The sequence below is a fragment of the Ursus americanus genome, chromosome 24 (assembly GCF_024610735.1).
Source record: "Ursus americanus isolate L20-20 chromosome 24, mUrsAme1.1.p, whole genome shotgun sequence".
NCBI classification, from domain to species: Eukaryota; Metazoa; Chordata; class Mammalia; order Carnivora; family Ursidae; genus Ursus; species Ursus americanus.
Genome location: NC_142150.1, coordinates 6,394,754 through 6,418,765, shown reverse-complemented (window position 1 = coordinate 6,418,765; position 24,012 = coordinate 6,394,754). Strand labels below are relative to the sequence as shown.

The 24,012-nt window shown below is 53.0% G+C and overlaps 1 protein-coding gene across 16 annotated transcripts in view; it reads left to right on the top strand.

Moving 5' to 3' along the window:
- Positions 1–24,012, top strand: part of PLEKHA7 (pleckstrin homology domain containing A7) — a 232,005-nt gene that overhangs the window by 191,004 nt on the left and 16,989 nt on the right. For 11 of the 16 annotated variants that reach the window (XR_015721534.1, XR_015721535.1, XM_087855330.1 and 8 more), the window contains 8 exons: positions 2,553–2,741; positions 2,841–2,958; positions 3,850–3,953; positions 4,457–4,657; positions 7,490–7,648; positions 10,301–10,434; positions 11,219–11,361; positions 12,861–24,012. The exon at positions 12,861–24,012 is cut by the window's right edge. Coding sequence is in view for 14 of the 16 variants with exons in the window: in XM_087855330.1 (XP_087711456.1) it covers positions 2,553–2,741; positions 2,841–2,958; positions 3,850–3,953; positions 4,457–4,657; positions 7,490–7,648; positions 10,301–10,434; positions 11,219–11,361; positions 12,861–12,961 (1,149 nt within the window). In the remaining 2 variants the exon portion in view is untranslated. The remainder of the gene's footprint in view (positions 1–2,552; positions 2,742–2,840; positions 2,959–3,849; positions 3,954–4,456; positions 4,658–7,489; positions 7,649–10,300; positions 10,435–11,218; positions 11,362–12,860) is intronic. The other 5 variants (XM_045796578.2, XM_045796579.2, XM_045796580.2 and 2 more) reach the window with 5 other exon arrangements.

Genomic DNA, 24,012 nt, shown 5'->3' with positions numbered 1-24,012 from the left:
AAGGTGTTAACAGTTGCTGAAGGTCGCCATGTTAGTGGATCCAGTCCACATCTCCTATTCTTTGTGCCATCTGCCATCTAATTGGACATTCAGCCCAGCTCCTCAGGTCAGGTTTGTGGCCCGTGTGGTTGCCTGAGCCAGCACGTTGGCTTGCCTGGCAGAGATAAGGGCCAAGCTTTTGACAGAGTCTGGGAGCATAGGAGACTTTAAAAAAATAGAAGATGTGGTCAGGTACTGTGAAGCCTCGCGTCTCCAGTGCCAGGCCAGCCTTGGCTGGAGAATATAAGGGATGTCGTCCAAGTGACAGGGAAGCCATAGTAGAGGGGATCTTGGAGCGGGGACCTTCAGGTTTTGCCAACAAAGGCTTAGAGGAGCTTTGCCTGGGCACAGAGTATGCCCAGGTTGGTGTGCAGTGCTGGCTAAAACACACAAGTTCCCATACCTTGGCCCTCACTGTCCACCTGCTTCCAGCCATCGCCCAGGGCCCAGAGCTGGAAGACAGGTGCTGGGACTGAGTCATTGCGAATTTCTTCACGTTGAGATCTCCTTTCTAATTTTATATCTAAGAGGCAGTGGGGTATCAGCAACAAAATAGGAGGTGGGAAATAGCAAAATACAGCAGGAATGGCTTGGGCAGATAGCTCCTGACTTAAGCTCCTGACTTAAGCTCCTCATCCTGTTAGCCAGGATGAGGAGCAGAGGGAAAAGGTGGTAGCCTGGGAGCTGGACTGCCTGGATTCCAGTTCTTGTTCTCTCACTGGGTCCTTGTTCTCTCACCTGGGTTCTCTCACATGGGCTTCCTCAGTTTCCCCTTGTGCACAAGAAGCAACTTGGAATAGTTGGTCACAAAGGCTCTTCACAGCTGAGTCCTCTGTGGCCCACAGGCAGGGCTTTTCAAGTTGGCTGAGCGTCAGAGTTCCTGGCCGGGGAGGGGGGGTCTTCTTTCCTTTCCTTCACAAGGTTTACCATTTGTTATTGTTGTTTGTTTTATATTTCTATTTATGAAACAGTGATATCCTGAGATTGACATAAAATATGAATATATAATTTAACAAATAATAAAGAAACCACCTGTTTATACCAACACCCAACCAAGAAATAGAACATTGTCAGCAACTAGAATCTCGGGCCCATCGAGTCCTTTTCTGCGAGAAGGAAGTAACCGTTATCACTGTCTTGACTTTTTGGATAATTTCCTTGCTTTTTTTTTTTTTTTAAATTTTGCCATTTATGTCTAAACACTTGAGTTTTGCCTATACGCGGTACTATATTCTTTTGTATCTTGCACCTTGTCTTCAACATTGTTAAGACTTGTTGCAAGTCCACATTGTTGCACATAGCTATCGTTCTTTCGTTTTCATTTGGCTTATTTTCTTGAATTTAATGTCACTAACTTTTCTATTAGATAATATTCTCAAAGGGCACAAAATTCAAAGATACAAAAAAGTATATAATAAAATGTCTCCTCCTACCCTCCATCTCCAGATGTTCTATTCCCTTGAATCAAAGGCAGTTTTGTGTTTGTGTCAATGTTTTGTGTTTATCTTTCTGGGGAGCTTTTTAGAAATTGGTGATTCCAAGACATTGTCAGAGTTGGAAACCGCTGATGCTCAGAGAACATGTGGGTATCTGGGACAGGAGGCTTAGCTTTCACACAGTTAGTAAACTGTGTCACTTTACTAGAATGCTGATAAACCTTCATAGAGCAAGCTTCAGCACCCTTTCCTGACCTCCAAAATCCTGAAAAACAAAGCAAAATTAAACTAAGGAGGGGGGCGGTTAGGAAGGATGGTCCCTGGTTCCAAGAGTGGGTGTTCATGGCAGTCAGGGGCCAGGCTGTTGGTCTTTGCAGAAGCCACAGCCCTCAGAGAGCATTTATTAGGGGGTGAGGGGTCAGTTTCAAGGAAAATAGTTATATTCATCACTGCCCAGGGAGTGGGCTGCCAGGAAGGCAGTGAGTCACCCATTGCTGACTGCTTATTCAGTCCCTGAGTCAGGAAGGAGGAAATATTTTGTAACCACGCACATTTCTGATAGGGCACGGACAGGCGATGTAGACTGTCCTTGCTCAGACTGTGACCTGTTGAAGGATCCAGAGACCATGTGGGGACAGTGAGCCAGCTCGGTCTGAGAGCTTTGGAGTGGGGTAGATGTTTGTTCTCTAGGTGGCGGTGGTGATGGTGGGGTGCTGTCATAGACATGCAAATAAACACAGAGTTACCAGCCTATACCCTCTCTCCCTTGGTATGCCTCAAGGAAGTGGAGTAAGACCATGGACCCAGAAGAATGGAGTTCTGGATTTTGTATCGGTAACACTTTGAAAAATGGAAAGTGAGTGAATTGAAGGGAAGAACAGGATTAGAGCACAGGCATCCCCCTTCTCCACAGCTCACCCGGGGGAAATGCTGGCATCCCTGGGCTGAAGTGGTCCTCCTCCGCGGGCCTGTGGGGGTCCGCTCTGGTCTTTTGGGCCACCACTATAGTGATGCCACCAGGCATCCTCTCTCCAGCTCCCTCTCCCCGGCATTGATTCTGGTTCTTTTTCTGAGCAGGAAGACGAGGCACCTCCCAGGCCCCCACTCCCCGAGCTCTACAGCCCAGAGGACCAGCCTCCGGCCGTGCCGCCCCTGCCGAAGGAGGCCACTGTCATCCGGCACACTTCAGTGCGGGGTCTGAAACGGCAGTCGGATGAGAGGAAGCGAGACCGGGAGCAGGGGCAGTGTGTGAATGGGGACTCAAGGGTGAGCAGGGAGGACCCCTGGGGCTGCCCCACTGTGTGTGAGGGGAGGGAAGGTGGCATGACACTGGGCAGGTATGATAGCCTCAGACTCTGCCCACAGGTGGAGCTCCGGTCATACGTTAGTGAGCCCGAGCTGGCGACTTTCAGTGGGGACATGGCCCAGCCCTCCCTGGGCCTAGTGGGCCCTGACAGCAGGTACCAGACACTGCCAGGCAGAGGTAAGGCACACCTGTCCATGGAGGCTTTCTGGGAACCCCTGCTCCTACCATACCACTGTTCCCTAGTCACTCACCTGGTACCTTATACCCTTCCGCCTGCAGCTTTGGGCCTCAGTGTGGGCAGCAGCTGTCAAGGAGACTCTGGGCTGCAGGGAGGGCCTGTCCTTCCTTCCTCTGACCCACATCCTGATTCTCTTCTTCTTTTATTACATCTGCCCCTGGAAATAATGATAATAGCAATTACTTTAAAGCCCAGCACTATTTCAGGCTCTTTATATTCACCTGGTTAATGTTTATAATAATGCTATGAAGGAAGTACTATTATTATCCCCATTGTAGAGATAAGAAAACTAAGACTCAGAGAAATTAACTAACTTGCCAAATAGCCAACGAGGGATGGAGACGGAGTGCAATCCCGGTGTTCTGCTCCAGAGCCACTGCACCCTGCAGGCTGGGTGTTGGGTGACGGCTGTCAGTTTGGCCATCTCCGGCCTTCCAGAGGGGTTTTTGCTCTCCTGTATCACTCAAAGACTCCATGAGTCCTTCATGCAGGATGCAGAGGAGTGCACAGGAAGAAAGGATGAAGGGCAGTCCTTCCCCTTCATCCTTTCTACCTGCCAGGCAGCCCAGGTCTTCTGCATGTGAAGGAAGACTAGGGTGGTCTACAGATCTCCAGGGATGCTGTTCCCCACTGGGGACAAAGAGCACCCCTGGGCTGGACCGTCATCCTGTACCTGGGGCCTTGCTCTTCTAGGCCTCTGGGGAGGAAGAAGAATGGGTTGTTGACTAGGTCCTCTTGGTTCCCTCTCAGGAATGGGAGGTGATTCGGGAGGGGCTGGTGGCCTGTCCACCGCATCACAAATATACTTGCACTTCTCTTTCCTCATTAAGGTCTGTCGGGGTCCACGTCAAAGCTCCAGCAGTCATCCACCATTGCTCCCTACGTCACACTCCGGAGGGGTCTAAATGCCGAAAGCAGCAAGGTGACCTTCCCTGTGAGTGGCCTTGAGAGGGAAGGGCTTTGAGGTGGATGGTGCCTGGCAATTCTGTGAGCCCCAGGGATGGCCTCTCAGGTGACCTCAGCCCCTCCTGAGCTCAAGGTCCCTGTCACCATGTGCTCAGTGACACCTTTCCCACTGGCCACCTAGAAGGGCATCATCTGGCTCTCTTCCTTTCTTAAGGACCACCCCTCACCTTTCTCTCCAGCCTTTCAGGCTCACAGGAGGGTACCCAGAAAGTCTGTACCCTGAGTTCTGGCCCCATCACATGCTACATGTGTGTCCAGTTGGACAGGCCTGGGCCTCAGTGTCTGCATCTGCAGAATGGGGTCCTCTCCAGAGAGCCTGTGAGCGTGCTTCGAGGAGCTAGTGTGTGTGTGTGTGTGTGTGTGTGAGAGAGAGAGAGAGAGAGAGAGAGAGAGAGAGAGAGAGCGCGGGGATGATGGCTGCGCTCTGAGTCCTGGCCCAGCTGTCCTGTCTCTCACCGTCCTGCTTCTCAGAGACCCCAGAGTGCCTTGGAGCGCCTGTACTCAGGGGACCGCCAGCGCGGCAGGATGAGTGCGGAGGAGCAGCTGGAGCGCATGAAGCGGCACCAGAAGGCCCTGGTCCGGGAGCGCAAGAGGACGCTGAGCCAAGGAGAGAGGACGGCTCTGCCCTCATCCCGCTACCTCAGCCAACCTCTCCCCGGAGATCTCGGCTCAGTATGTTAGGAGGGTCCAGGCAGGTGGGGCTGGGACGGGGAGCAGAGCTTCCCCGAGTTCCCCAAACACAGGAGCATCACACCCGGAGAGAGTAGGCCTTCGACCGAGATGGTTCAGAGAACGCCCCACAGGCTGTGTGTCCACAACCCGGGCCACATGTGTGACCTGGCCAGAGGGTGATCCGGAATCAGAGAAGGAGTGAGGATGTCACGGCAGGAGCCTAGGAGCCAGAGAAAATGTCCCAAGTTTGTTCTCCAAGCTGAACTTGAGAGAGGACTTTGTAGGATTCGGATCTCAGTTGAATCAAGGACTTGGGAGTGCGGAGTTCAGGAATGGAGGAGGAAGATGGTGATATGATTTGGTGAGGAGGAGCGCAAGCCAGCCAGCCTCCCAGACCTCTGAGCGATGCCCTGTGGAGCAACTGAGCACAGGGTCGGGCTGCACAGCCCTGAGGGCTGGTGGTCTCCCCCAGCCTGTGGTGCTGGCAGGCCTTGTGGTGCAACACCCGCCTCCGGAGAGCCGGGGGATCTGTGCTGCCCCCTGGTGTGCTTCCAGGCACTGCACCCTGCCCACAGTCCCCTTCTGCCCCTTCGGGAAACATTCCATTTTCACTTTTCCGTGTTGTTTGAAATCACGTGTTTCCCTAGCCCTCCAGCCCGACTGCTCTTTCCCTAATTCATTGCACAAGCTCTTTTGCTTTTAGTGTTACCGCTCATTGCCTCTCTAATCCTGCCTGATTGTGTTTACGGAAGCTTCTAATTTGCATTGAATGTTCTCTAACTGGCCTGTGCTCTTTGTTACCAGGCTTGTAATAGCAGCTGTCGTCTCCGTAGCCTAGCTAGCACTACCATGTGCGACTCACCTTTCTACTGCCCCCTTGATGCAGGCCCACTGACTCATAATTCACTTAACCCAAAAGCCGCCCACGAGGCTGAGCCAGCCTGCTGCCTGAGGACCGTGATCAAGGGCAGAGGTCTGGGCACTATGAGTTGATCCAAGTCCATGCCTTCCACCTGGATGGTAGACACAGTCTTCAGAGATTGCACGTTTAAATAAATCCTACCAAGTCTAAAGGGGTTCAGTTTTAATTCCTCCAGTCCTATCTCACAGTTTCTTATGGAAAACTTTTTGTGTTTCTAGTATTTAATAATTTGAACGGATGCCAAGATATATTATGTTCTGTATTCCGAGGGCCTCTCTGCAGCTGTTAGCACAGACACCAAAGGGGTAAGACCCAGGACACTCATATCCTGAAAAGCTGCAAAGCCGATAACTTTTAAACTTTATAAGCAAATGTCATTTGGGGTAACACTGACCTTTTACAACTTGATGTCTCAAATGTAGAAAGATCTAAAAATCGTAACTTGAGTATCTTGTAATTTTTCTCTTAAAAAAGACTTGTGTAAGTCTCTGCATCAACGCCAATAAACGTGTTGCTTAATGACAATGGATTGGCGTGGTTCTTCCCCAGGATACATCATAGAGTCTAGCGAACTTTTCCTGTTTGTGGAAACAATCAGGCTGGGTTTAAACGAGGACTTGTCTCTATTTGGGGCACTTGTGAGCGTGTAAGAAAATGTACATTTTCTTTGTGAATCATTAAATTAATTTTTCATCCTTAAAACTTCAAATGCCTAATCCTTTCATACTGTAATTGGAAATCATCACCTAAGAGCAATTACATTGGTTTGGAGTCAGTATTGAGAGCTTGTGCATGAATGGGTGAAATGTGTTGATAGAGCTATGGGTTTGGGGCTTTGGGGGTCTTGAGGGGGGGCATCAAAGATAATCATGACCACTTGGGGCTCTGTGAGATGTATGGGGTGGGATGGAGGAGGTCTGCTGGGATGGAGAAGCATCTGTTTGGTTTCTGCTCAAGAAAAGAGAGGCTTTGAGCCTGTTGCCTTCCCTCTGCAACGTGCTCAGGGTCGAAGGCCCGTGAGGACGTAAGCCATAGACGACTTGAAAGGCCCCTATAGAGTTGCAGGATTGCGTTTGAATCTTGAAATGGCCAGTTTAGTTTTTCCCTCTGTGCATGCTTATTACACAGCTGGTACTAAGGAAGAACCTGGGAAATATTGCATTTGATTTAGCATTTCAATTTTATATAGTTTCATTTTTTTCTAACTTAAAGTATCTGCCCCCAAATAGACGCCTGGGTAAGCAGCAGTTTAGCTGTCTCCCTAGGCCCAAACTCTTCCTGCTTGGACCTTCCCTACCCTGCTGTGGGTGCAGTATCCCCCACCCCTAAATGTATCCTCTAGGGAGTACCCGTTAGAGTCTTCACTATTGGTACGTGCTTACCAGGGCCTCAAAGGGCTTGTTTTTTCCATCATTTCTGAGCTGAAATGTATGGCTCCTAGACCAGAAAGCCTTCCACAAGCTGTGGGGCAGCTTCTCTGGAGCTCTGTCCCAGGCTCTGTTTCGGGGTCACCCTCTTGGACCCAGAAACTTCCTGTATCTCTGGGGACCGTTGTGAGTCTAAAGTCATGGGTCTTAGAACTGGGCCCTAGAGGTGCATGTGTGAATCCTCTGGGGGCCCAGATGGGAGAGAAATCCGCAGCCTGGCATCAGGCCCTATAAAAGGGGCAGAGGCCTCATTCTGCTTTACACGGGGGTTCCAGCACCCCGCAGGGACCGTCCATGTCCCCCAACCGCTGCCTTGTTTTAGAAGAGGTTGAGGGCCTCATGGCCACACAGCTTTTCCCCAGCGGGTCACAGGCCCCCTTCCCAAGGATCACAGTGCCTGCAAGCCCCATCTGAAAGGGGACAAGCCTGGCTCCTTCAGCAGTCGGGAAGTGACTACATTTAACCTTCTTGTTCTGTTGCCAGTGGAAGCGCGAGCAGGACTTTGACCTGCAGTTGCTGGAACGGGCCATGCAAGGGGAGAGAAAGGACAAGGAGGAAAATGGCTGGTTGAAAGTGCAGGCCATGCCTGTCACTGAGTTGGACCTGGAGCCTCAAGACTATGACTTGGACATCAGCAGAGAGGTGAGGGCAGGGGCTTCCTTCCTGTCCCCCCCAGGAGAAACAGCCTTCAGCTTGTGGCCTGACCAACCCTCCCAGTGGCACTGGGGGGTGGGTGTTGTCCTGAATGGGGACAAGGCTCAGCTTCCGTGTGGCCAGGAGAATGGATGAATAGCAGCTCGAGGCAATAAAAGGAGCCAAGGCATTTTTTAAAAAAGATTTTTTATTTATTTTTCTGAGACAGAGAAGGGGAGAGAGAGAGAGGACGAGTAGAGGTCGAAGCAGACTCCCTGCTGAGCAGGGAACTGGATGCAGGACTTGATCCCAGGACACTGGGATCATGACCTGAGCCGAAGACAGACACTTTTTTTTTTTTTTTTAAGATTTTATTTATTTATTTGACAGAGAGAGACAGCCAGCGAGAGAGGGAACACAAGCAGGGGGAGTGGGAGAGGAAGAAGCAGGCTCATAGCAGAAGAGCCTGATGTGGGACTCGATCCCGTAACACCGGGATCACGCCCTGAGCCGAAGGCAGACGATTAACCGCTGTGCCGCCCAGGCACCCCCGAAGACAGACACTTAACCAACTGACTGAGCCACCCAGGCACCCCAGAGCCAAGGCATTTTGGTGCAGATCCCGGTCTATCCATTTCTCTCTCTCCATAATTGAGGGCAAGTCATTTAACTTCTCTGAGCCTCGGTTTCCTCGACAGTAAAGTGGGTGGGTTGTGGTCAGGATGAAGTGAATCAGCACATTGCCTGGAGGATTAGCAGTGGTCAGAAAACCGTGAGCACAGGGCCTGGCACATAGTAGGCATGTGCTGAGGTAGCTGTTGTTATTGGGAAACGCTCCCCGGAAAACGAGGAGTTGGCCTTGCAACTGGCCAGTCAGGCCAACTTGGGCAATTAGACTTGGTTCCGGGGGTGGAGGGCAGTGGCGGGGGGGGGGTGGTGGAGGCGAGCAGGTTCGAAAATCACAGGTGAAATTTTTCAGCCCTGGCTGAACCTAGGAGACCTGCATAGTTCTGGTCTGAGTTCTTCTAGTGCCCTCTGGTGGCGCAGATGCATTATGACTGGCCAAGCCCAGGAAAGCAAGTAACCCCTGGGTCTTCTATCATTCATGAATGTGTCTTACCCAAGGGAAGAACAAGGAATTAGAGGGTGACAGATTCAGGGTCTTCAAGACATGGGGACATGTCCTGTAGCCTATGTTGTGTCATCTGTAAGCTCCATAGAACAGTGTCTATGGCTGTTTGGTTCACCTCTGTGCACCTAGTGCCTAGCACAGGGCCTGGCACGTAGTAGGTGCACTGTAAATACTTCCCAAGTGACAACTCTATTGAATGAAGTACACGGGGGCCCACAGATACCCCGTAAGTATTTGTATGGGTACTTGGCATGTCCTGAAACTCCACGAAAGGAAATGTTCTTATCACTTGAAGGATAGATTTAGCAAATTGACACCTGTGGTGTTGCTGAGTTCTGGGGTCAGCTGGGGCTCTAGGGGTTAAGGAAGCCAGTCCCCTGCCCTCAGACCTTTTCCCTTTGGCACCTCGGCAACAACCAAGGGTCTGTGCTTTCTCAGATTCACGCAAGAAGCTGCTCCCTGCTGCCTTGGCAATGGAGGTGCTTCGTGGTGTCCTAATTGGCCTGCCAGCCAGGGGAAAAGTTCTTTCTTATCTCTAACCTAAATCCCTCCTGCTACAATGTAATCTACTTCCTTCCTCTGGATCTGCCCTCATTGGAAATAACAGAGAAGAGCTTATTTCTTCCCATCTTTCACCAGAATTGAAAGGTCTGCCTGGGTTTAAATTCAAGTGCAGATCTGCCCTGGGATTGGATTTAGCTTGTTTTTAGAAGCTGCAACCAACCTTATTTTAACGTGCTTTTGTAGTTCCAGAAGGAAGAAACCCCCTGGGACGTGCCGAGGTTGCCTTTAGCGTTCTGAGTCTAAGCAGGGTATCACCGGGCTGAGGTTGCTGCTGGGCTCACGTCAGAGACTGGTGGGGGGGAGCTGGGGACATTGTCCTCTTGCGACCAGTGAATACTGCGTGGCTGCTGCCCGTCTAGAGCAGAGGAACTTCAGTAGGAACAGAAAGCATCATCACTTCCTTTCATCCATCCACCCACCCACCCACCCGTCCCTCTACCTACCCATCCAAGGAGTATTTGCTGCAGGGCTACTGAGTGTCAGGTCCCTGCACTAGACAGCAGAGAGACAAATAGAAAACGGGACAGGATGCTGGGGGCGGGGTGAGGAGGGTCAGGGAAGACTTCTGGAAGTGAGGTCCACAGGGTGAGGAGGAGTGGAGCGAACGGAAGAGCATCCCATGCAGAGGGAAGGACAGCGGCAGGGGCCGCACGGTGGGTCAGTGTGGCTGTGGAGGTGGGCAGGGCTCAGCTCACATCGAAGGCGGCATTAAGGAGAATCATTTGGTCCTGAGGGCTTCCAGCCTCGCTGGCTAGCCTTTCCCCTTCCCTTCCATTGGCCTGAAGGAGTTTGTCCGGTGTGGTGGAAAGAACACAGTTCAGATCCCGACTCCACAGTGGACTGCCGTTGATCTCAGCAAGTTACTTAACTGTGTGGGCTCTGTGTGCTGGGGGACAGGGCGAGGAGCAAGTTCTAAACCCAATATCTGAGCCCCCCCTGCCACCGCCGCCCGGTCCTTTCCTCAGCTGGCCAGACCAGAGAAGGTGTCCATCCCTGAGCGTTACGTGGACCTGGAGCCTGAGGAGCCGCCCAGCCTGGAGGAGCTGCGGGCGCGCTATCGCAAAGCCGAGAAGATCCGCACCATCCTCACTCGCTCCAGGTCAGCTCTTATGACACCTGTTGACAGCCTGCCAGGCTGACCCCGGGACTGTCTGTCCTGCCTGGGCCCTGGGCCAGGCTGGCTAGGGTGCATGTTTTGCCAGGTCTCTGACTCAGGTAAGCCCTCTTTATTGCAAAGGGTAGGCTGACTCTCAGAATGGCACGGATGGGTCTGAGAGGAGGCTTGCTAGGTCATCTGCAAGTCCTGAGTACGCCATAGAGGGCCGCCCGGGTCCTTGCCGCCAGACCTGCGTCTTGTCGATGTAGGGAGTGGAGCCAAGTGTGACGGTGAGGTGACGTAGCTGGAGACCAGCCCCAAGCTGGTCCTCTGGGGTGAGGGCCTGTGTTCCCTCACACAGATCCCTAGACCAGAGCCGGGGGCTCAGCCTTGTTCTGCGGTGTTCTGAGGTGCCAGAGGACTTGCCCGCTTCCCTGGAGGCCAGACAGGAGGCTTTGCTATCTCCTCAGCCCCTGAAGCTTCAGGAACATAAACCTGGTATTTGAGGGCCTCTCTTTCAGAGTTAGGTTAGCCTTTTCATTTCAGGATTTGGTAGGAACGCAGAGCTGGAACTCTCTTCTTAAGGCCGTGATCCCCCAGAGGAGGAACAGAGCTGTGGCTGGGTGTTTGGGAGAAGCACATACCACTTGGTCTAGAGAGAAAGTGCACTGTGTTTATCTGATGCCCCTTCAAAGGGTGAGAGCCTCTAGTCCAGGGAGACCCTCCTCTCTGGGGCAGGTGCCCGGGGTGGGGAGGGCCCATAGCCTGCTTTCTGGCCCTCCTGCAGCATGTGCAACCTGCAGCCGACACCAGGCCAGGACCGGAGCAGCGCGGCCGACCTGGACTCGCAGCTGCAGGAGCAGGAGCGCATCATCAACATCTCCTACGCGCTGGCCTCTGAGGCCTCCCAGCGCAGCAAGCAGGTGGCAGGTGAGGCCATGGATGCCAGCCTCCAAGTCTGGCTCCCACTCACTGCTTGGGCTCGGAGCCCAGCACGGCCTGTCAGGGAGTCTGCAGAAAACCAGCTGTCAGGCTTGGTAGTTGCGGGCGGCGTGTGTTCTCCTGTCCCACAAACACCCCAGGGCGTGGGAGGTGGGACGGGGCAGGGCAGGTGGTGGGAGAACTGAAGCTTGGGAGTGTCAGAGGCAGGAGGTCCGGAGAGGGCGTCTGCAGCTCATTCTTAAATCTGGGAGTTTCTCTGAGAATGTGGGTTAAGAACAGGTTTTTCAGGCCCCTGAGACAGGGGGCCAAGGCTAAGGTTTCTGGCTTCATGAGAAAGGGAGCAGGAAAGCATTGGTGTTTGGATTTCTGGCTGGGGCGAGGCAAAGGGGACCTCTCTAGCCCTCCCTGGGACCCCTGCTTTGGCCCCCAAATCAAAGCCACTATCCACTTTATCAGAGTGGTCTGTGCCAGTAGCAGGACTTGGGAAGTGGGACTTCGCTGGCCAGAGGGGAAGACACCATGGGATGGGAAGGGGTATGCGTGCGTATATGTGTGTATGTGTGTATGTGTGTGTACAAGGCTTTCTCTCTCAGCCAGGAAACAGACTCGTGACTCCTCCCTCCACCCACATCTCCGTTCCCCGTGTGTGCTCTCCCAGTTGACCCAGTGCTCTTTGTCCCCCAGATGCAGGGGCCACTGTGTGTCTGGGCAGTGCCCGTGGCCAGGTGTGCGCTAGGCCTTCCGGGGAGGGAGTGATCATAGAGTCTGAAGTGCTGTTCCACTTCCGTCCCCCCAGCCCTCCAACCCTGGCCAAGGGGTCTGCAAGTGACGAAGGGTGGGGCCTGCTGGGCCCTGAGGGGACTGGCCCTGGAAGTCTGGTCTGGGCAACAGAGCTTGAACATCACTTCGAGAAGCCAGGGGAATGGCCTCGGACAAGGGGAGGGCTCTTCTCTGTCCCCCTCCCACCAATGCTGTGACCCTGCACAGAGTCCCTGCCGTTCCTGCTCTCCTCACTCCCTTGAAGACGTGCAAAGTGGGCTGAGCGGTGGTTGGTGCAACCGGGGAGACCATAGGAGACTCACCCGGGCCCTCCTCCCAGTGATCCTGGGGGCTCCTTGTGGCCCCTCTCAGTCATTTGACTCCTTTCCGTGTTGAGGGGTCCAGCAGGGATACTCCCCCCGCCACCACCACAAGGTGCCTCCGTGTCTGGCCTGTGCTTGCCCTACCCACGTGGACCTCAGCTTCTTCACGGCTGGCAGGCAAGCCACAGCTTTCCCTTACTCTTGCTCCCTCTCTCTAGCTCAGAGGCATAGCTGGGAACTGCAGGCCAGTCCCAACTGGGCCCCCACCGGTGGGTATGCTGCCCAGGCCATTAGTGGTGGGCAGTGCGGCCCACGCCACCCCAGCCCTGCCGAGTGTGGGGCATCAGTGCTGCAGGAGCAAATGAGGAGCCTAACGCCCCGCTTGATTCCTGTGTGCCCGTCTAGCGCAGCAGCTGGCCCTCCTCCCGCCTAAAGCCCCCCTGTCCTCCAGGACGGTGCCACCTTACCCCCCCTTAAGCAACGGACTCCACTACACCTTTGTCTAACACCTTCCAAGTAAGAGCCCTGCCTGGCCTGCCCGTCCCCTAGTGCCGAGCATGCCCCCCTCTCCCTCCGCCGCTGAGATGATTGCAGTGCCACCTGCTGACGCTTCCTTCCACTGGCAAAGCGGCCGCTGGGGAGACCGTCCCTGGTAGGCGGGTGGGGGATGGACGGCTTTTAGGAACTCAGTTCTCAATGGCTTCACTGCAGTAGAGGCTGGGTAATCCAAGCCCCCTGCCTCCCTGAAATAGAAGCTAGAACTGTATCCCTTCTACCCAGCTGTCTTTTCTGTAGGGAGCCCAGGGCTACAAGGGACCAGTGCAGGCCAGGCTGCCAGCTTGGGGTTGGAAGAGTTAGTCTTGGCCTCTCGGGGCTTTGGTCCGAGAATTTGACGAACTGGAAGACTAGAAAAATCCAGGAAGCTGAGGCCCAGTGAGGAGATGGAGGGTCACTCCAGGCCAAGTGGAATTGGTGTGGGAGCAAGGAGTGGGACTGCCCTTTCCGGCACTTGAGCACCTAGGAGGGTGAGAGGAAGGGAAGCTTCGGGGGGAGGCCACCCAGAGCAATGTGAAGTTGGCCCTCAGCATTCAGAATGTTCTGGTACCACCCTTTATGGGGCCTCCCCTTAAGAGCATTTAGTGAAGAGAGGCAGGGAGGGATTAGGGAAGGAGCACTGGAGCAGGAGCCAAGAGGCACAGCTTCTGGTGCAGCCTTGTGGTGAGTTCGAGGCCTGAGTGCAGTTGCCTCACCTGGACAGGGGAGGGTCAGACCAGAAGTCTCAGCAGTGCTCTTCCTGACATTCCATCTTGCCGTCATTTTGTAGGGTTTCCCTCTCTTCCCTTTGTATGTACTTGTGGTTAGCATTGTCGATACCTGCTGGGTGCCAGGCATTGTGCTAAGCATCTCCTTCGATCCACACAACCACCCTATGAAGATGTTCACCCCCATTTTATAGATGAGAAAATGAAGCTCAGAGACCTTGAGGGGCTTGCCCAAGGCGTTGAAGCTGTAAGTGTCAGAGCCAGGGTTTGAACCCCTACGGTGCAAGTTCAGAGCCTTTGTTCTGTGTCACTACCGTGGACTCCTCGGGGCTACCCTCAGGAGCTCTAGGTGTTGGAGAAGGGAGGCACAGAGAGTGTGTGCATTGGGGGTGGGGTTCGTGATTCTCAGGTGTCCCCCAGCCTGGTTCCCTGCCTGCCTGAGGGTGGAAGGAAGAGGTTGGCCTGCTTGGGCCAGGCTCTCGGAAAGCGTGCATCAGAGACCCCGTGACTGAAGAACCACAGGGAAACGCTCCAGCCACGTCCTTTGTAAAGGCCACAGGGACCTGTGGGGGCCACAGTAGGGTGTGTGAATTTCTCCTGGAGATCTGAGTGTGGTGACACCGCTCCAGGCCACGGAGAGGCAGGGAAAGGCCCTGTTTCTCCCGGCTTTTGACACCCCCATAGTTGTGAGATCAGCCTTTAATGCTTTCTTTTGGAGCTCATCCACAATCCCGCTTGCCCTCCTGTTAGGGTAAATCCTCATTAGGAGGTGGGTATGATCATTCTGTTTTTAGGTTAAGAAAAGAAATGGGACTCATGGAGGCTGAGAGCGTTACTCAGAGTCACTGAGTGAATGAAGGGCAGGGCCAGAACTGGCCCCGGAGTCCTCTTTGCTCAGGCCTTTTGCCCTGTCAGAGCAGAGACCCAAACCAGGGGCCAGCATGTGTCTGGCAAAACTTTCTGGAAGTGGTAGGGGTGAAGAAAGGGTGGGGCCAAGTGCCCATGAGTCCTAGAAGCTGAGGGTCCCCCAGCAGCGGCCGCATTGCCCCAGCCCCCTGCTCAGTTGCTCTCTGTCTTGTCAGCCTGCCATTCCCCATCGTGTGCATATACAGACGTGCCCATATACAGACGCTCCCCCGATGTGGGCTGGGATCCTGCCAGCCTCTCACTGTGTCCTGTGCTTTTTGCCAGCCCAGGCAGTGACTGACCCGTGACCCAACATGCAAAGGAGAAGTCTGGAGCCAGGGGCCCCGTGGAACCAGTTTCGTCTGAGAAGATTGATCTTCCTTCCCCCGAGGAAACCCCTTCCAGCTCAGCAGGGGTTCTGGCTGGAGGAAGGAGCAGCGCACCAACTGTGGGGAGTTCACCATAGGGCTCAGTCCTACCAACCCCCACCCCCGACTTGTTTTCGTTCAGACTCCTTTTTACATGTGACAGAGGCACTTTTGATACACACTGTAAAATACTGACGCTGTATTTTAGAATCAGAGTATATCTGATAGTGTTCACCTCAAGGGCTGAGTGGCTGGAAGGTGAGGATGCAGGATTTTGGAGCTGCACGTTCAGATTCAGGTACTGTGTGGGTGGTGGGTGTGGGTTGGGGAGAGGCACAGGGCGGGCAGAGGCCAGTCCGACATCCAGTGAACTCAGGTGAAGGTTGGATTTGATATGTGCTTCCGGTGGAGCCCAGCGTTGGGCTCGTTGGCGTGCTCTCTGGGGGAAGAGGGGCCCTTAGCTGCAGAGGTCAGCGGCCCCTGGCCTGGCCAGGTGAGCAGAGCTGGGGGGGGGGGGCAACTCCACCAAGCTGCCATGTGGAACCCAAGTCTGTGCCTTGGCCCTTGGGTTAGGTTTAGGGGCAGTAGTGTGTTCAAAAGGTTTTGCTCCCAACCTGGTCATGAGGCTCTCTCAGCAAAGGGCTCTTCTTGGGAAAAACAGAACAGTTTGCTTTAATTTAAAAAAAAATTCATACATATACACACTTTGAAATACAGGAAAGGTGAGAGGAAGCACCTTTTATTGTATCATAAGCAATAAACTTCACACTGGGTGGCGTCTACCTAAAACGCCCTGACTCCACACTAGGCTGTGATAGGACGTCGCTGCCTGCCCTGGAGAACCTAGGTCAGCTTCCCCAGGACATGGGTCTGGTGGCCAGAGGGCAGGCAGTGTGCCCCCAGCATCCCTGATGGATGGTGGCAGGATTTGGACTTGACTTCCTGTCTTAAGTGAGGAGGGGACTGCCAAGCCAGGTGCAGTGTTCGTGGCCCTTTATTTAAGTCATGAGCTCGTGATATTCTGCATACAGAAAATGATGTTTTACGGAAAAACAAAAACAAGAAAACCTCCATTGGGTGGGGCCACACTTTAAATGAAAATTTGTCTTTGACTATGGTCGGGAAAAAAAATCTTAACTATATTTAGAAATTGCTGTCTATTTTTAACTAACTCCATATGCTGCCAGTATCAACTTCATGACACTTGCCAAAATAAGATTTTATTTTTGCCTTTATAAGATTTTGTTGGAAAAATGAATATTTTGCAAGAAAAAAAGTTAATTTAAATAAAAGTGTAATGGTTTGCAAAAAAAAAAAAAAGAAAGAAAAATGTGATGTACAGATTAAAATATTAACCTGATATGCTTCCTGCTTCTGGCTGGCTATATCCTCATGAGTAGCCTGTGTTAGTTTTTTTCCATTTCTTTGGAAAATCCCCAGTGTCAGCTCTCGATCTTGCTTGTGTTCACCTATGTAAAGTTTCTCCTGCTGACAGCTCCTTGACACTTGATTGACTTTGGAGGCCCTGGGGGAAGAAGGCCTGTGCTTTGGGGCCCTTGGCGGGGCTTCGGCAGCTGCTCACAGTGACCCCCCACCCCACCCGAGTCGAGGGGCCTCCAGGCTGTGGACTCCCGCGTGGGGCTGGTTTGGCAGGCAGACCGCAATCCAAGATAGCAGGAGGGATGCCAGGGGACCCTTTCCAGCCCACACGCCGCCGGCTCGTTCCAGTGAGGCGGGTTAGTGATGGACCATTGCAAACTAGATTTGTTTTTAATTCATTCTGACTTGTGATGTAGGCTTAAAACAGAAGCCAAGAGGGGGGCGGGTGGCTCAGTCCTTAAAACAAGCCAAGAGGCCAGTTCAGCTTGGGGATGTGTGTAGTTCCAAGTTTGTTGTTACGGCCGTTTTTTTCTATTGCCAAGAAGAGCACCCAAGGTTTAGAGTGACTTTCCAACTATTTAAACTGGGAAGAATAGATTTCAGGGCATTCTGAACAGGGAATGCCGCTGCTTTTTAGCTACTGATCTCTTTTTGAATTTTAAAATTAAAAAACTCTGGTTTTAAGCATTACTTGGAGATATCGCCATACCAGATGGAAGGGGTTGGGCGGGGGAGGGGGGAGCGGAGATTCTTCAATAACTGAGTGCAAAAGTTAAAAAAAAAAAAAAGTACCCCCTACACCCCTACACACAGGGTGGCCATCTGTAGACATAGACATTTTTTCAGCGAAAACATGTCTGCGGTTTTCTTCTCACTGTTGGTCTCAGTTTCTGTTTCACACATACAATCCTGTGTAGGAGGGAACGTGGCAGCTCTCTGTTCTCTCCAGCTCCAGCCAGGAGAAGGGGTAGCCTCTTCTGTGAGAACTGTGACCCAGACTTCAGTCTACAGAGAGCATGACAGGCCCTCCACTCAGACTCCATGAAGAGCACGTGTGGTTTGGAAAAGGCCTGCTCCAGCCACATCACGTGTAAGCAGGCAACAGGGCCTAGCCCCTTTTCAACCCTCTCAAGAGGATTCGTTACTTGAGGTAAGATGGGGTCCTCTGTGAAAGTACGTGCCGACTGGCAACCTTCCAGGTGGGACCACTCTGGAAAACCCCATGTGGCCCAGTGATTCCAGCTTTGCTTCTTAACAGGGGCACAGGGCCTGAGCAGAGATTGATTGATTGATTTTTATTTGTTTTTTCCTGAGCAGAGTTTTAAACAATGGGATTGTGGTTGACAAATGTGAGCTGGCTGCTCCTGCATCTGTTTGCGACGTCCCCTCCCGAGGGGAGCGAGTGAGCCCAGGATGTCTAATTTTAGCAAGAATCAACGGGAATGCTTTAGCATCTAGTCTGCAGTGGGGGTTGGGAATAATCCCCACTTTAGCTGCCTGACTGCCCAGGTCCTCAACACGTCCAGGGCGTTGTTTCAGTGACTAAAGCTGAGATGCGCCTGCGTTTCTGAGCGCACGTGAAGTAGCGGTACCCAGACTGGTGTAGACGCTAAAAACTTGTTTGCTCCCCATCATCCACTTTTCTGCCTGCCTTCGTGGCTGGCTGTGAGAGTAGAAACTTCCCTTAGCCTGTTTGCCTCCCTCTACCCCCTTGACTGTGGTCTTCCGTTACACTGGGTTCTCCAGAATTTTCCTGGCTATTATAGATTGCAGCCCAAGGCCAGGGGAGCCCCTGTCTGCCCCAAGTCAGTTTGGGGATGGGAGGGATGGGGGTGGATGTGGACCCTGGCTCAGCTAGACCAGAGCTCATTTTGGGCCTTGGGATTTTCCTCCACCAGTGGTTACAGTACTCTATGGCAAGTCCTTTTGTGTTCACACCAAGGGTGGGAAAGAAGCAGCAAATTATTTGTCTAATCCACAAATCACATTTCTGAGACATGGTAGGCAAATTCTGGGAGCCCCCTGCGTCTGATTCAGCATCAGACGCCGGGGTGCGCGAGGGACTTTGCCCATGTGGGTTTCGTGCCGTTATGAAAAGAACAAAGAGACAAGGCTGGGGGGCTGTGAAAAAATGGCAGCCCCTCCCGGCCCGGTAAACACGCCATTGCCTCCACTCCAAAGGCTATCACTTTCATTGCTCTCCGAGCAAAGAAACCTTTCTTCAGAGCGAGTGGCGGGGTACAAAGGCAGAGTACAAAATGTGTGCACATCACAGTCCCTGCAATTCTGTTTGAACAAGCATATTGATTGGGCCCGACCCTGTTACATTTTTTCCCTATTATTTGAAAAGGTGCATCTAAGTGAAGTGAATTGAACCCGTGGAGCTGAACTTTCCATGAAAACTTCTCGAGATATTTCTTTAGTTCAAAGCTTTTGAATTTTAAAGGGCATTTTTAATATGAGTCTGTTGAGTATTCTCTGCCACAGCCCAACAAGGGATGTTAAATGCAGATGAGGCTGGAGCCAGGGCGCAGGTGGGGGTGGGCCTGCCGGCACCGTGAAGGGTGCAGGTCATGGTTGGAGGTGCGGATGAGCCCAGGAAGGGCTGGGCTTTAGAGCAGCCCCTAAGAAAGGACCCTAAAAAGGACCTCTCTGAGCTTACTGGGTCCAGCTTAGGGGTCAGAGAAGAGGCTTTCCAGCTGAGCTTCTCAAAGGCTTTTAAATGGAGAGCCAGAAAAAGCACTTGCTAAGGGCTCCTCCTGTTAAACGAGGGTTTCAGCCTCATGAATAGGGGCTCCTGACTGCTCGGCTGCTAGCTTTCTCCCACACTCTGCTTTAGAACTGAGAGGGAATGAGACACAGTCCCTCAGCTGAGGTCAGAGTCACACATGAGGCTCCCATTGTCCTCAGCCCTTGAGTTGACATCACTAATCAGTCGCAGATGCTTTCCCAGAGCCTGGAGCCGCATCTCCATCCTTAACTGACTTGACATCTTGGGGCGTTTTGCTAGTTCTGTGGGCTGTAGCAGGGGTTCCTCTGGCCATCATGGCCCTGGGCCCTGGAAGCTTCCACAAAGTCTCGTTTTCCCCACACGTAGCAGGGGTTCTCCTGGCCCCCTGAAGGCACACAGCCCCCTTTGACTGAGTCCCTGGCTCACTGTTGGTCCAAATCCCTGTTTGCCTCTGGAGGCCTCTTGAATCTAGAGAGCATCTCCTTCCTAGGCCTCGAATCCAGGTTCAGAGGCAGAATTGTCCCTGGGAGGAGCTAGAAAATTGGGTCCTATGCGGAGAATGTAGACTCTGGGCATCTCAGCAAAACCCTTTTAGTGTCCTTGCAAAATCCCCAGCCTTAGAAGACTATGGTCTGTGGAGGTCAAAATAGGGTCAGAATCATATTAACAAGCAGGTGTTCGGGTATCTTCTCTGCCACAGTTGCTCCTGCCTAATTCTGGGAGCCGGCGAACGGGTTTCACACACACACCAACATCTTCTTGGCTGTCACTTTCAGGCCTTCTTGCTGTTACCTGTGTTTCCTGGGACCACGCAAGACAGGTGGGCACACGTGAGGTCCCGGTCACAGGAACAGAGCAGCTTTCATGGCCTCTGCCCCCTTCTGCCCACAGTGGGGGGCCTCTGCCCAGGTCCTCCCTGGTCATTTCACGGAGTCCCCAGGCATATCTCACACAAGCTCACAGTAATCCTTTCAAGTTGGAGCACTTCTACTAACAGCTTCTTGATGCCTTCTGGCCTTGAGGCCACTGCCCGTGTGCCTCAGGAGAGATGTCTAGCTTGCGGCCCCCTCCCAGGCTGCAGAGCCCTGAAGTGCCAGATGGGGGATTATCTCTGTGGACCTCTCCCTGCCCAGCCCCAGGCTGCATCTGTACATGAGGATGGAAGATCATTTGTCCCTAATTTTGTGTCTTATGGGCACCAACGCAGGGCTGTGCGTGCTCTGGTTCACTCTGGGGAGAAGCTTCTTCAAGCTTCTACTCAGGTCCTCTCTCCATGGGGACTCGGACACATACTCTATGTCCCCTCCCTCTGCCTCAGGGGCACACCCCCCTCTCTCTCTTGATGTATAATAAACCAGCCCCAGCCCATGTCTTATTTCTCATGATTCTCCAGTCTGGACTGGGCTCAGCTGGGCAGACCACCTCCATGCAGTGATTGCAGGCGCGGGTTGTACAAGGTGGGGGGTCTTCACTCCCATGTCTGCCACCCCAGCTGGGAGCTGGCTGGGCATCTCCATCTTTCCACACAGCATCTGCAGTAGCCGCTTGGTCTTTCTGACAGCGGAATGTCTCTGGGCCGTTGGACTCTGGATCTGAGCGGGCGGGTCTGGAATTGGCATAGGGTTGCTTTCTCCACATCTCTGGAACAAGGCAGGGCTCAGGGCTAGCCGGATTAAGGGGAGGGAGATAGACGCCGCCTGCCGAGGGGTGGAGTGGCCTGCCCGTACCAGAAGAGCAGGAAGGGACAGTGGCCGTCTTTGGAGACACTCTACCCCAAGATCCTCTCCTCGTTCTCCTACAGCCACACTGACTCAGGTAAGAGCCTGTGAGGCTCCCTCCAGCTTTCTCTTCCCCTGCTGTGGCCGTGGGAGCCGCATAGCCTGAATGGCGCAGCCACAAGATGCAGGCTGATTGGTCTGAAGTCTCCGCCGGGGAGGGACTGCCCAGGAGAGGCCCCAAGGTGTGCAGCTAACTTCGCAGGAGTGAGAAATAAACATTGAGTTATCCCTCCCCTGGGATTTTAGGCTTTCTTTGATCCCATCATATAATCTAGCCTACCCAGGTGGTAGATATTATTATTCCCATACTACACACGAGAAAACTGAGGCACAATGGCTCCACGAATAGTAAGCAAGTGTGTAGAAGTTTGAGCTTGTGTCTGACTCCAGAGGGCTTTTAACCATTACATTGGCTGCTGTTACCTTGGAAAGAGGAGCTGTCCCATGGCCCTGGATTCTGGGTCACTTGAAATAGACTTGCCTCTGGTAAGAACGATGAGCTCACGGAGAGCCTGCAGAGGGGCCTGTGGGAGAGTGCCTAACACGGTACCTAGTGAGTAGTATGTGCTTAGTACGGGGAAGCTGCTGTCATGGCTCTAATTTGACAGCGTCTCCTGGGGATCCCATGGAGAGTGTTACTGGGGCATGCTTGACCCAGCCCTCCAGCCCTGGGCTTTGGGGCTCAGAAACCAGATTTGTCAGCATCAAGAGTTGGGCTCTCAGGGCAACGATCACACTCAGAAGACAGATGGAGAAAATTGGGTGAGAACCTAACTGCCAGGCCACTCGTGTTCACTGACACACACACACCCTTCCCGAGGCCAAGTCTTCCTTGAAAGGTTGCCCGGCAGTCTTGAGACCAAGGCAATCCTGGGGTCACTGAGCAGTACCAGCTGAGGTCCTATCTCCACTGTAGGATGCTCCCATCCTGACGCCTGATGACATGTTTCTAGACCAGGGCTTCCTCTCTCGGGACAAAATAAGATGCGTCACCCCTCAGGTGCTCCCTTCCTCTGTGACTGTGGTGGGCTGGTCTCCTGTCAGCAGGTTGACACCGTGGGAAGGAGGCAGAGGTAACAAGCACAGGCTTTGGAGCCAGGCTGCCTGGAATCTAACCCTGGCTTACTCCATTTGGCCAGCTGTGACCTTGGCCAAGTTACTTAAGCTCTTCATGCCTCAGTTTTCTCGCCTGTAAAATAAAGGTTTATATTAGTAACTAACCTCCGTAGAGTTGTTGTGAGGATGAAATGTTATTACACAGGAAATGCTAAGCACAGTTTCCAGCCCCATAGGAAGCACTGGGAGAAAATGTACGTTATTCACCTGCATTTAAGCTATCATTTCAGACATATCACACTCTTATTCTTCATTTCTTTACTTACTCATTGCGTGTCTCCCTCACAAAAATATATGCTTCGTGAGAGCAAGGGTATATCGTCTTGTTCGAATTATCTCTAGGGCCCAGAATGATGTATGCCGTAAGAAGGGACTGAGAAATGGTGTGTTGGACATTGAACGAGAGAAAGAAGTCAAGGCTTGTTGGCCAGGGGATCTCCTGTCTTCTTCAGATGACTTTGCCTGTCTCTGCTCTGCTCCGTTATGTGTTTTATACTGTAGCCCCTCGAGAGCATCGCCTGTACCCTCTTCATAAGTTCCTCGAGTAATAGGTAAGAGGAGGGATGTGGAATTGAAAGCTACCCTTATTAACTCTGACCTTGGGCAAGTTCCTGAACCTCCCTGAGCTGTTTCCTCCTCTGACAGATGGGAATAATAGTACCTCCCTTCCTGGGCGATTGTGAGGACTGGATGGGATCATGCTTGGACACTGTTGCTGGTGTGGGAGCACTCAGCCAGGGTTCACCGTGCTCATTTGCCTCAGTGTGTGCTCTTTACCGTGAAGAGCGGGCTTCCAGATGGTTCTTCACATTTCTACCATCTCCTTTCCCTGCTTTGGCAGGTTAAACAGGTTCATCTGTTATCCCTAGTCTTGCTGCCCTCCACTGTCTGCCTGCCATTTCATTTATTATTTTTTTTTAAGATGTATTTCTTTGAGAGAGAGGTGGGGGGAAGGGGCAGAGGGGGAGAGTATCCAAGCATACTCCCACTGAGCCCGACGTGGGGCTCGACCTCACGACCCATGAAATCAGGACCCGAGCGGAATCCGAGAGTTGGCTGCTCAACCACCTGAGCCCCCCCAGGTGCCCCTGTCTGCCATTTTAGACAGGTGCCTGCAGCAGGTGAAAACAGCCCAGGGCTTTTGAAGTTGGGGTTCACAAGGCCGTGCCACTGCAGGCTGCCTCCCTGAACTCTCCAGGGGCCGAGGACAGGCGAATCCTCTAAGGCCTCCCCCTGCAGCCCTGCGGCTGTCCACCCGACATCAGATCAACCTGCGCCTGCCCCTTTGATGTCAATTCCCAAACTGGAGCCTCGTGCCCTGCTCTGAGGACCTGGGCTTTGAAGTTGGCCTATAAACTGAGCTTTCAGGAAGAAAGTTGTCTGTTGTGCCTCAGAGCACGGCTGGGCCCTGTAAAGGCATTCAGAGTGCCATGAACACCTGATAAATAATTCTTTCTGGGCCCAAGAAAGATTCATTCCGTTTAAAGGGGAGGAAAATTCCCTTGACCTTTTCGAGGGGAGGTGGGTAGAGAGGGTTTTTGCAGCTGCTCGCTGAAGTCACGTGGGGCAGGCAGGTTGTCACTGAGAACTGACTGCTCCAAAAGGGCTCCCTAGCCCTCACTCCTGACCCGAGGGCCTCTCCACCAGTCCTGCTCCCCCTCCCATTCGCTGCCTCCTACCAGCAACAAGGGAGAAGACTGGGCCTTCTCAGGGAAAGACAGGCCTCAGCTCTGCCCCCAGCCCCCCGTCCAGGCCAAACCCTGCAGCAAACAGCAGGCCTTCCTTTCCTTCCAGCGCCTGTCGCCTGCCGTGGTCAAGAGGTGAGGCAGACAGGGTTTCCTACCTGCGGGAGTCCTGGAGATGTGTGTGTGCAGTTCTGCGGGCAAGGTCTGACGTACCTACGTGTGTACACACGGTAACAGGGGCAGCTCCGTGAAAGATCGACGACTGGCACCGGCGCACGTGCTGCCTCGGTCAAGAATTCAGTTCGCCCGGAAGCCCGGAGCCGCTCCCGTG